Below are 12,632 nucleotides of genomic sequence, written 5' to 3'. Positions count from 1 at the left end.
TACCCTGTACCTATTGCAGAGAAGAGCAATTAGAAGACATTTTAACATAAAAAGGCTCACTTTGATGCTCACAAGAATTTGTCACCAAATATATTCATGGTTAAAGGCGGAGTCCATGATGTTTGAAAGCCAATGTTGATATTTGAAATCACCTAAACAAACACGCCCCTACCCCAATAGAATCTGGACCTTCTGTTGATAGACCCGCCCCACACATACGCAACCCGGCATTTGATTTGATTGGCTATAAGTGTGTTTTGGTAGTCGGCCCGTCTCCTTTTCCAAACCGTTTTTCAAACATCGTGGACTCCGCCTTTAATAAAGCAATAAGACCCAAGAACAAAAGAGCAATTGTTTATTGGTAGCTAACTGATAACAAATAACAATTCAAGCAATGTAGTTCTTTAGAAATAGGTAATTTTAATACAATAATTTCAGAAGTCTATGTTTATGATACAGCCTGGTTTGATGGTGCTTTGGATTGATTTACTTTCTCACCAGTAGCCAGCCGCTCCAGAGTTCATTTGCAATCGGAGCGAGACCACCTTGTTCAGACAATCTCAAACTGACTGTTCACATATCTCTAACTAAACCAAACCATGTGAAAACATGTCCCACTTGGAGAAATGGGCTCGGTTTACACCGTGATTGTTTTATGTTCAGATATGCCAAAACGAATCGAACCAGGGTAAAAAAAAAACAGCTAAGGTCTGAAACCCCTCTAAACCAAATGATCTCATATCATAGTAGGTTATAACTAGCTGTGTTAATAGTGTGCTCCGTTACAAGGGAACCTTTATCTTAAAACCGCTTGATGTACAACACATTATACAGTACATTATCAATAATAATCATTTCATGTACATATTTATTTACAGCAGCCACAACAAATAGAGAGATAAATTGTTTTGACCAAATGTAAGACTGGACAGACTGTTACCATCAGCTTTAATTAACATTTAAACAGATATTAGTAAAAACAGGCTGTGAATTTTGACTGAAAGACTTTACAAGATAAAATAAACGTGTGTTGATTGTTGTTAGGCTCTTTCTCACAATTACATTCATAGTTAGACAGGTTGTTTTATCAGCGTGGGGAGGCAATTAACTTATAGTTTCGAGGCATGTTGCCAAAGCCGCTGACTTCAGGACTTGGATCTATGCCATCTGGACCTTCTGGACTACTAAAGCTGAACTTCTGAAGTAGAGAGACAATGAACAGAAATAGCTCCATACGAGCCAGAGACTCTCCCACACAAACGCGTTTACCTGTGTAGATATAACACACATGACTGATCATTAAACGGAATAGTTCACAGAATAATAAACCATAATTTATGCAATTATTTCACTTAAAACCATCCTAGGTATATATTCCTTCCATTCTCACGAAGCATTGACTTTGGAGGCATGAAGGCAGCTCTGAGAAACGCTTCTGGACGCCTTTGTGATAATGAATCCAATATTTGAAAACCACAATACTAATTTCTCACTAGAAATATTTTTGAACCCAACCAGGCTCAACCAATCACATTCCCTGCACATGCCCACCCATAGAATTGTGGGACAAGACGATGGAGGTATCTCAGGAATCAGGAAGTAAACCAAGCATTGGATTCGGATGATGTGCCTTGATGCCTTCCTGCCTTGGAATGCTGCCTCAGAAAGCAGAATTATAGAGCTTTTGGACACAACCTATGTAAATATACCCCAGTGTTTTGCCAGACTTTTTATATTTTAGTAACAAGGTACAATGGGATAAATTCATATTAAAGTTCTGTCTTTCTAAACTTGATGTTATGTTTGCCGCTGCTCCATCATGGAATATATTTACTTTGTTTTGTTTTTGTGTGGCTCTTTAGGGTAGGTGTGGAAGAGAAAGTCATACCAGAGGTTCTCCCTGCTTCTACTTTCTTGTCTGGATTTAATTTAGCACAGGTGGACTCCAATCAAATGTTTAAGAGAAATAGGAGACACCTGAGCTAAATTTTAAGTGTTGTAGCAAAGGGGCTGAATACATCCCTGCTAAAAAAAACAATAGTCACCATCACAGAAATTGTATGGTTTTATTGGGAATTGTATTGGCTCTAATGGAATATGGCCCAAAACACACTACAATGTATTGGTCTTTGTTGGTCTCTAATGGTATGTATTGGTTCTATGTATTGGTTCTAATGGAATATGGCCCAAAACACACTACAGTGCAGTGGTTTTAATGGTAAAAGATTATGGTTCCTATTGGTATTTTAATGGAAACCATTAGAATTTTCTGTAATGGTTTTATTGTTTTTTTCAGCAGGGATGAAATATTTATTGAAATGTGAAATGTTTTTCTTTATCCTAGGATGGCATTAAGGTTAATAGATTATAAGAGTAATTTCCCCCTAAACTAGTTCTTAAATACCATTAAAATTATTAGCTAGATTCTGTGGTGCTAGATGCTTGATTAAACATTTTAAATCATTTTCAAAAGGCAAAATCAGCTGATGGGTTATATTATCGACAGATTAAGCTGCTCAAAGATATTTGTAAATTGGCCAAATATATGCAAAAGAAGCACTTTCAGTGCAACAATGCCAAACAACCCAGTTGCTGGAAGATGTTTGTCCTTTTACAAAACTAGAAAGAGAGAAACTATTGTTGCTTCATGAAACATTACCTGCAGAAAAGGGCAAAAATGCTGGATTCTTTTTAAAGTTGCCATTGGCATCCAGGAAGTGCTCAGGGTTAAATTCCCAAGGTGTTTCCCACTGTCCCTCATCCCTAAGGACAGAGTGCAACATGGGAAGTATCACTGTGTCCTGAAAGAATACAAAACAATTAAATTATAGTGATGTTCCTTTAAAGTTACACAAATTCGAAGTCCAACACAATACAAATAATATAAATACTCTAAATGTATTCATTTTAAAGTTAAAAAGGTCACAGTATGAGTTGTTGATTTTTACCTTTGGAATCACATAACCTCTGAATGTGATATCATGTGTAGCATAATGGGGAACATTGAGTGGAGCAATGTCCAGATACCGCTGAACTTCATGAATTACAGCATCATTGAAGGGGAGGGACTTCCTGTCTTCCATTGTAGGCATTCTGTTCTGTCCGATAACTCTGTCAATCTCCTTCTGCATTTCCTCTATTAAAATATACCAAAACATAAAATATTATATATTATAAATATTATTCTGTTTGTTACCTAAATTATTTAAAATGAAAAATACATTATAATATTTTGAGTACAATAAATTGTAAAGACACAAGAGTTTACATTTCTTTTTTAAATGTTATTAGCTCTGATGACCACAGGCACATTTGCCTTTTTTAAAGTTTAGTACTGACTTCTGGTACAGCAAAGCAACGCATGCCAAATGACCATGGGCATGTCTTTATTGGATATCTACCATAAGAAACATACTTGTGGTTCAAAGCCTATTAGGGGTTATAAAGAGACATATTAGGCATTCACATTATAACTATCTTACCCTGTATGTGTGGGTGCTTAATAAGCAGCATTAGTGCGTATCTAAGCGTTGTGCTGGTGGTCTCTGTACCGGCTAAAAACAGATTAGCAACAGTCGTCCACAAGTTATTTTTGTGGAATTCTGTGTCAAGATTGTCCTTCTCCTATCACAACACACAAAGAAACAGGATACTTGACTTTTTATACCTACATAATGAACAATATGTAGATAAAGCAGCTAGAGAATCTTGCTTACCTGTTTAAGTTTGATAAGAAAGCAGTCAATAAAGTCTTGGGGGTCTTGGACGTCTAAGTTGAGTTCATGCTCACTGATCTTACCCAGAACAAAGTTTTTGATGTCTTCAACCTCTTTAAACATGGCTTGATGACGGCCAGGTAAGTGGTCCATTAGTCGAGGAAAGACATTGTACAACTGTTGGGGTTGAGATGAGGGCATCTGGTGAGTTTTTATGTAATAAGAGTTTAATCCAACACTGTGGACAGGCTAAATAATTATTATGTAGTTTTACCATGAATGAAAGGAATAAAATAAATCAAGTCAGACACATCACACACAACATATAGAATTAAATCAATTATAAGAACCGCTTTCTTGCAGCTTTAAGCCAAGACGCAAAGATAAACATGACTAACTCCAGCATTATGGATGGGACATTTGAATAAAAGCCTAAAGTATAATTTCTCATATAATGTGTTTATTACCAATATATTAAGGCATCTGTTTATATTTCTTCTAAACCACAGATGTAACTTTTGTGTTAGCCTTTAGGGATTCTATCTCTAGTCTTTTTGACAGGGTCATGACAGCCATGTCTTTTGTGTTAGAGCAAGGTGTTAGTGCCTCGGTAGTGCGTTACGGTTTGAGAGCCACGAGAGTGCATTCCGGTCCAGGAGCATTGATTTTGCTTTCCGGACCAAAAGCCTCGAGAGTGCATTCTGATTACCCTGAAGGTTTTGACCCGCTCTCCTGTCACTTATGCTCTATCCTTTCACAAATTCCCATGAACTTATTCCTACACCACACTGGCCTGGTTCCCTTCATCTGTCCATGTTAGGCCGGAGTCACATGGTCTGTTCTCCAGGTCTCATACTTGGCATCCATCTGCACGATGTAGCACCACCCAGCCCCCGGCCTCTTGCACGTTTTCCCCTTTAATTTGTGTTGTTTGTGTTATTTTTCATCATGCCTGATTGTGTTGTTGCACTTGTTGTTGCCCCTAGGCCTGTCAAAGTCAGTGATTTTGTCTAGCTTCTTGCAACAGGATCTTGACCGTCCTTGTCTTTGTGTCAGAGTGTGATGTTTGGATCCTGACCTCTAGTTCTAGTCTTGGTTTTTGTCAAGAGTCAAACTTATGCTCTGGAAATTGTGGTCATGTGGGGAAGAACATGGTCTTTGTTTGTGTTCTGTGTGCCATGTGCTCTCTAGTATCACGTCTTGACTTTGCCCCTTGTTAATAATTCTATTATTACTTTAGGCCTCTCACCTGCTTGCTCTCATTACTCTGTTTAGTTCTTCACCTAATTAATGCCCCATTCAATGCCAAACATTTAGTTAGGCTAACAGATTATTGTCTTACAACTGCAGTTAACCAGCTGTCCAAATTTTGGTGCAACAATCCAAACCTTTTCAGTTACATAAAATCATTAAGAAATTACTTAAATACACAACTGTGAGTTTTAAAATAAATACAGAAGATATATTTTTTGGAAATGTAACAAATGTTCCAGGAATGTAATTTTTTAAACTTAGAAAGAAGGTTCCTAGAACATGATTATTTGTTTCCCAAAAGGCAAAGTAACCAAAAGGCTGCATCAACATCAGCAGCTATCAAGTGGAATGTAATTTTTTGGTTCATTCCCTGTTAACCACACACTACAACCCCATCATGTTCCTCCTGCTCACCTGACCCCTAGAGCTGCTAACAAAGCGCAGAACTCTGGAGATAATCTGGAGCAAGTGCAGTAGGTTGTTGTCTTCATATTCAAAGCGCTGTCCAAACACCAAGGAACAAATCACATTGGACACGGCCCGGCTCACAAAGAATGCTGGGTCAACTGGTTCAGCTGTGAGAAAACAAACCTTTTTACATTCTTTTATTTCTGACAGATTTGAATGCAGCACACTCTTTTACATTAGTGCACATTATTGTTATGTACTCACATTTGGTGTCTTCAAAGCTCTTCACAAAGTGTCTGCTCTCTTCTTGAATCCATTGTTCCATTCTTTTTCGCCCCATCCCAAAATCTCTCAATGTAGTGAGAGTGAAACGCCTCAGTTGACGCCAACGTTCACCATTACTAATAAACAGACCTACAAACATGTAGGATGGTAAACACATTTACACTACTTTAACTGATAGTGTATGATTATAAAGTCAGGCAAACCTAAAAAGAATTATCGTACCATAGCCATTCAAAACTTTGTATTGGAAAGGAATGGGAGCTCTGTCTGCAAAGTCATCTGCATGATCAACTAGAGCCTCTTTCACAGTGTCATAACCGACCAGAACCACGGTTCTCTGTGGCCCGAGGTACACCGTCATCACAGGACCATAGGTTTTACTCCACTGTTTGAGAGAACAGACTTTACTTACACACACAGCAGATGTGTAAATGTTTCTACTGCAATAAAATATCTTTGTAAAAAATTAGTCCATACTAGGCCCTCCTACGTCGGCACTAGCTTGCCGAAGGAATCTGTGAAAATACGAAAGATAGATGGGATCCGATACCAGGCTGGGCATCCCTGAGTAGGTGGCGCCAGGAGAGCTGGGTGCTCTAGGACCCCGAGAGGAGCGCCGTCACCTACCCAGAGATGCCCAGCCTAGTATTGGATCCCACTTCTCTTTTGTATTTCCACAGATTCCTCCAGCAAGCTAGTGCCGACGTCGGACAATTTTTTTACAAAGACGTTTTATTCATGTACGAGAGGAGACCCACAAGATGGAAACAGTACCTTGAAAGGACGAGTTTCTTCCCAGAGGCGGTAAGCTAATGGAGAGGACTATGTGACACTGCCACACAAAACACATTTTAACTGCTCAATATATATTTTGTGATTTTATGTACTGTATGTTTAAGTATTTATAGGTTTTACATGTAGCCAATTTTTTCAATTTCCAAGCCATGGCTTTCCCAGGATTCAATGCCCCTGTGACGTCTGTGTATTTTGAAATAAACATTTAGAACTGTAGTTAAATAAAAGTGTATATTTTTCAAATTAAAGGTCCTTGGCCGTTTCTCAATATGCGTTCTTGTCTGAACTTGTGTTCTTGTGGACTTGTAAAACGTCATCAGTCGCGGCACAAGTGAAAACCGAAGCAAAAATGGAAAAAAAAATAGGACAAAACAGTTGAGTAACCAATCCGTGAGAATGCCACGAAAAAGGCAGTCCGTAGCAGGGCCACGGAAAAATGCGGAGATCCGTGAGAATGCCACGGAAAAATTAGCACTAAATTCCGTGACTATGCCACGGAAATTCATGAGATCAGGTTGTCACAATCACATAACACTGTTTTCACACATTAACACTGTAGTAAATTACTGCGCCTTACTTTAACTGGGTGTTTTCTTGTGTTTATTTCATGTTGTACAATCGTATATTATAATTTAGTAGTATCAAAATAAATTGTTTTATAATAAAATAAATAAATAAATGTGTTTTATATCATACTTCATTTAGTAAGAAACAGCCCTTGTCACGGTTTCTATAATTATAAATAAATTTTTAGCGATGTAAATTAATATTATTGCTGCAATATTGTGCATGTTGCGTTTTACTTTTATATATTTCTAAGGGTGGTAAATTTTATATAATGTTGGGTAGTTTAATTTGCATCAATGGGTCATATTTTCTAAAATAAAATACAAAATATCTAGCTCCATATTTATTTTTAAAAATCTGATAGGTCTCAGTTGTTGTGTCCCGCTGACAGGCTTGGAGGGCGGGAACAGCAAGTGATGCAACTCCCCCTGTAGGCTAGAACGTCTTATTTCAGTTTACTTCGTGGACTTTAGAGGCTGCAGCCTTCAAATACCTAGTCTTGCCTTCAAAGTCTGTGGCCTTAGAAGGATTTAGACCCTGAATTGGGATGCACCCATTGTTAGCTTATGCTATAGTTCAAATACACAGTTGCTGGATAGTGAAGTTGCTATATTGAACTTACCTTTCCAGTTACGGATTGTGGAATACACTTGCACTTGTTTGTCTTATCCTTTTAACATTGTTTTAATATCACTCAGTAAGATATGACCCTATTTAAACTTTTGTAACTCAGTCGATAAGGCTGATTGTACCAAGTGTAATAAACTTATACACTGAACATTCTGAGATGCCTAAAGTCGGGTTAGGAAAATTAGAGCTGTCTGTTTACCTAATTCAGCAGTGCAGATGACTGCGGATATCACAGATAAACAACACAATGACTTCACAGTTAACTCTGTAATTCATGTTATGTTTGATTTTGATGTGTAGTTTAAATATACAATTAATATAACATGACACACACAGTCTTCTCTCTTACCTTTGTAAAGCTTTTGAAGGGTGCACTGTTGTCCATCAAATGTAAGTTACCAATCAGTGGCAGTGCCATCGGCCCTGGTGGTAAAGAAAGTCCGCTCGTCTTCCTCCACCACATCACCAACATCAAAACGGCCAAGACAATGACCAACAGCAATGAACTAGAGATTTCCATCTCTCGGTACAATTTGTTTCTTTCTGTCTATTTAAAGTCTCTTCTCAAAACTGTCTGTTTTGTGTTGCCTTTAGTGTTTATATTTGTAAGGCGGGTGCAGTGCAATAAGGGGTGGTTCCCGTGTGAATGGGACAGAGGTGAATTATGTGTCCAAATACCTGCTTTTACACATTAACTGAAGTGCACTCTGACATTCTTCTTATCATTTAACACATAAAACCTAGCAGCATTGATAGATGACTTGGCTGATTAATATAATTTGATATTTAAATTTTACTGATCAATTCCAACTATGGCCAACTAAGTCTATGTCCTGGGTGTTTAACATTCGTTACAAAAAATATGTTTTGAATTTGAACTAAACTACTGTCTAGAACTGATGTGTATTGTTTGTTTGTAAAACTGTGCTCTTGCTGTGTTGCCATAATATATTGTTAGTAACGTTTCTTGGGCTTGGCTTATAAGGTGGTACATTTTTTAATGAATGAAGTCGACCGATAAGAATCACAGTATTTTGGTCTTATTTTCAATGTAATGCATTAGGATTTAAAACATTTCTATTTGCACTTCTCGTTACCTGCTTTATCTCTTGTAAGATCTGGCATAAAGAGTAGGCTGTATATCCCAGAAACTTTGTCCCATTTGTTTCTTGTACAGTGCATACAGAAGAAAGAAACGTACCTGCTGATGCACTTTTAAATACATCATCACTATGTAATTGTTTATTTGGTTGTCAAATGGTACATTACTGAATTGTGTACAGAACAAAAAAGAAGTGACAATTGAATTTAGCTTCAGTGTTTACAAATATTTACTTAAAGCTATTGTGTACTTTCTGCAGCATTATCCACTTTGTCTTTGTTTCAGACATAGATATTTTAGGCCCTGTTTACATAAGAGAATTTGTGTTTTAAAACGGCATTTTAAAATGAAAACGATCCTCGTTTAAACTGGCATTTTAAAAAGAATCTTCATACACACTATAGACGACCATAAACGCATGAAACATGATCAATCACGTAACTGGGTATGCGCATAAAAGTGTAATATAGCTTATTATTCTAGTAATAGCTTACCTTTGCGCATTTATGCAGCCTAGGGGTGTGCGATATTGACAAAAATTCATACCTGAATCCTTTGCCAGCAACTACAACAGACACTATTTTTGAACCTATAAAAATGTGTTTGGGAAAGTCTTCAGCTCCCCCACAACATATTAATATGATTAATGGGTTAATGTTGATGTTATAAACCAAACAGAAAGGTCTTTATGATTTATTAAGGAAGCACTCAAGTGAACAGTACTAAACGGTAGCGAACTTGAAGCAAGAATAAAAAAAAATTATTTAGTTTTGGCAGTGCTTGAAGTGTGGAAAAAAGGTCTGGTACTCACTTGTGCACCAATGACATAAATATTAGAGATAATAAAACCCATAGCGGCGGTTTCCCAGACATGGCTTATCCTAGCCTCAGGCTAAAATGTTGGTTTAAGCTGCCTTTATTTAAAAACATCTCGCACTGACATATCTTAACATATAGCAGTGCCATTGTTTTGTCTTAAGAAGCACACCAGTACTGTTTTTTGTAAAGTTTGTTTGTAAAAACTACTTAAATGTCCCACAATAACTAAGGCCTGGATTAATCTAAACCCTCTCCGGGAAACTGCCCCATTAGAGATTTAAAACCATTTCAAATGCAAATTGACCACCCAAATTAAGACTACATATATGACCTGGTATATCTGGTATACATAACACTACAGATCATATCATATAATTTATGTGGTGCATGTGTGTATAAGATTAACTGAAAAGATTAACACAAAAAAACTACAAACACTTTAGATTTATAACAACAGCAGTAAACCCTGCTCAGTCAAGACATTTACAGCTGTCTTACTCGCTACCACTGAAATCCACTGGCATTTGTTCATTTGTTGACAGTGTTTACTTTATCTGGGTGTTCTGACTGACACATATCCTTCGAGTAGTGACAGTCCCTTTCTGAAGATCACTAGGTATTCAAATTATAAAAAAGAGTGGTTTGTCAAAGAGATAAATAAAACGGATAATTTACTTTGTGCCCCCTCCCTGTAGTGTGATGCCCTTCCTATTAATCACCCATTTACTGAAGCTTTGACTCAGAGAGGCACAGTACCGGCAACATGTGAGAAGTGCCAGATCACAGGAAAAAGTGTAGGTACGCTAAAGATAAAACAAGAGAAGTGCCGGTACTGCATACCGTTGAGTACCAGCCAACTTCAAGCACTGAGTTTTGGAAAATCTTAAGTATAGCCCATTGTGATTAAGCTAAGCTCTTATGGAAACTCTGGACATTTAAACCTTTTCCTTGAAAAATCACTTTAGTAAAAAAAAGAAAAATAATAATTAAATTGTGCGTTCCTCTATAGAACAGTGGTAGAGCATTGCATTAACAAGGCAAAAGGTTATAGGTTCAAACCCAGGGAACACACATAGCCTACTGATAAAATGTACTTTATAATGTGCTGTAAGTCGCTTTGGATACAAGAGTCTACCAAATGCGTAAATGTAAATGAATAACAAAAAAACAAAGCGTTTTCAAACCAGTGGAAAAACAATCTATGGCAGTGTTCTTCTTCTTCTTTCGATTTAATGGCGGTTGGCAACTAACTTTAATAGTGCATTACGGTAACCATCTGGACTGGAGGGTGGTACTAGAGTCTAATCTTTCCAAAATATGAAACAAACAAATTTGCACAAAAAAAAGGCAGTGTTCTCCAGAATGTTTTAGATGTCTCCTTATTTAAAACACCTGAACCAACTCATCAGCCTCCTTCCAGAATATCACCCTAACAAGCTATTGAGTTAAATCAGGTGTGTTAATTAAGGAGACAACTAAAACATTCTGGAAGGGGGTCCTCAAGGACCAGGGTTGAAGAACACTGATCTATGGCATTGGTTAAATGTAGCCCAAGTCCATGGAAAAACAATGGACTTGGCAACCCTGTGGTTAGCATAAACATATGCACTGTATATTTACTGTACTTTATACCTTGTAATCAATAGATCTTTCATAAATCTTTGCACAGTCTTTTGACCCATATTAATGTGCATGCCTTTGACACACAAACCATTACTGACCTTTGAGCATGAAAAAAACATGGACCCGTTTCAGAAAGGTGGTTTAGTGAAAACTTTTTGCTAAAAACATGAAGTTTTTTGCTAAGAAATGAAACTTTTCCTCATTTCAATGTAAACATACTCAGAGTTTTCCGTTTAAAATGAGGGGTATGTTGAACTCAAGAAAGCGGGTTAAGTCAACCCCGGTTCAGAAGGAGAGGTAACTTAGAGTCTGTTTTCAGGGTAACTCACTCTGCTGAACATATCTTGGTCAGGAGCAGGTTTTCTTCTGTAAACTCTTGGGGACTCAAGTGGCTCCTGGACTTTCTGCCCTAGCCAAGATGGCCATTCCCCAGTTCCATGTGCTTTGGAATTTTCTAGTGTTTTGGAGTGTCTGGAAGCAACTTCCTGTTTTTTTGTTTGTTTGAGTCCTGTCTGTCTCTTCCCTCTTTTTCGTGTGCCTCTTTCTCCCTGTTGTTCTTACTTTGTTCCACCCTCTTGTTTTTCTCCATCGACACTCATTGTCACAACACGTACCTTGTTAGTTACCATAGTAATTCATTATTTGTCTGCCACTCTTCTTGTGCATAAATAGTGTCTCGCTTTCCTTTATCAGTCATTGTGTGTTAGTGTATTCATGTTTCTTCTTTAGTCTAGCAAAGCTTCTTTAGTCTTCTGCCATTGGAGAAGAGGTTCCGCAGCCTCCACCCTTACGGACATTAACCATGTCTTTTTTGTGTGTGTGGTAAAAGTGTAATAACCATGTTTCTTTGGTGTATTGATTACTATTAGCAAAACCATGATTTTACTACAATAACCATGCTTTTTTGTTGGTTTTAACTGTTGTAAAACCATGGTCATTTCGTAAGGGCAGGTATGAACAACTAGACTAAAGAACAACTTCAACCACCAATCTGTCAGGAAGCTGAACTCTCTTGCCCTCTGTCCTAGATACACTAGACAAAACACACCAATCACCAGCCATTTTTTTTTACTACTGCTGCTCTTTCTATCTGCACTACAATGTAAATAGTAAATACAACTGCTGCTCTCTTCTGTTTGCACTATATTGTAAATAATGTAAGTTCTCCACACTACCATGTGTTAAATGTCAAAAATTGCACACATTGTATTTTTGTATTTTTATTTGATTACTTTTATTATTATTATCTTATTTTTAGCTTTCAATACTTGTCTTGTTATATTGTGTCTCACACCACGGGCCTAAGAGAAATGGAATTTCAGTCCTCTGTATGTCCTGTAGCCTACATATAGCAGAATTGACAATAATGCTGACCTTTACTTTCTGTCCATAGTTCCTGTTCATTATCATGTTTCTTTTAATAAAACTACATT

At 37.3% G+C, this 12,632-nt stretch overlaps 1 protein-coding gene across 1 annotated transcript; it reads right to left on the bottom strand.

Moving 5' to 3' along the window:
* Positions 1 to 341: 341 nt before the first annotated feature.
* Positions 342 to 8,277, bottom strand: LOC141361663 (cytochrome P450 2G1-like). Its single transcript, XM_073863258.1, has 9 exons — positions 8,005 to 8,277; positions 5,886 to 6,048; positions 5,643 to 5,792; positions 5,385 to 5,545; positions 3,717 to 3,893; positions 3,483 to 3,624; positions 2,949 to 3,136; positions 2,660 to 2,801; positions 342 to 1,269 (listed from the first exon to the last, which is right to left on the bottom strand). Exons 1-9 carry the CDS (start codon positions 8,173 to 8,175, stop codon positions 1,088 to 1,090), a joined length of 1,476 nt encoding a protein of 491 aa, XP_073719359.1. The 5' UTR covers positions 8,176 to 8,277; the 3' UTR covers positions 342 to 1,087.
* Positions 8,278 to 12,632: the final 4,355 nt, after the last annotated feature.

Source organism: Misgurnus anguillicaudatus, chromosome 24, assembly GCF_027580225.2.
Source record: "Misgurnus anguillicaudatus chromosome 24, ASM2758022v2, whole genome shotgun sequence".
Taxonomy (NCBI): domain Eukaryota; kingdom Metazoa; phylum Chordata; class Actinopteri; order Cypriniformes; family Cobitidae; genus Misgurnus; species Misgurnus anguillicaudatus.
This window is presented reverse-complemented; position numbering and strand designations above follow the sequence as displayed.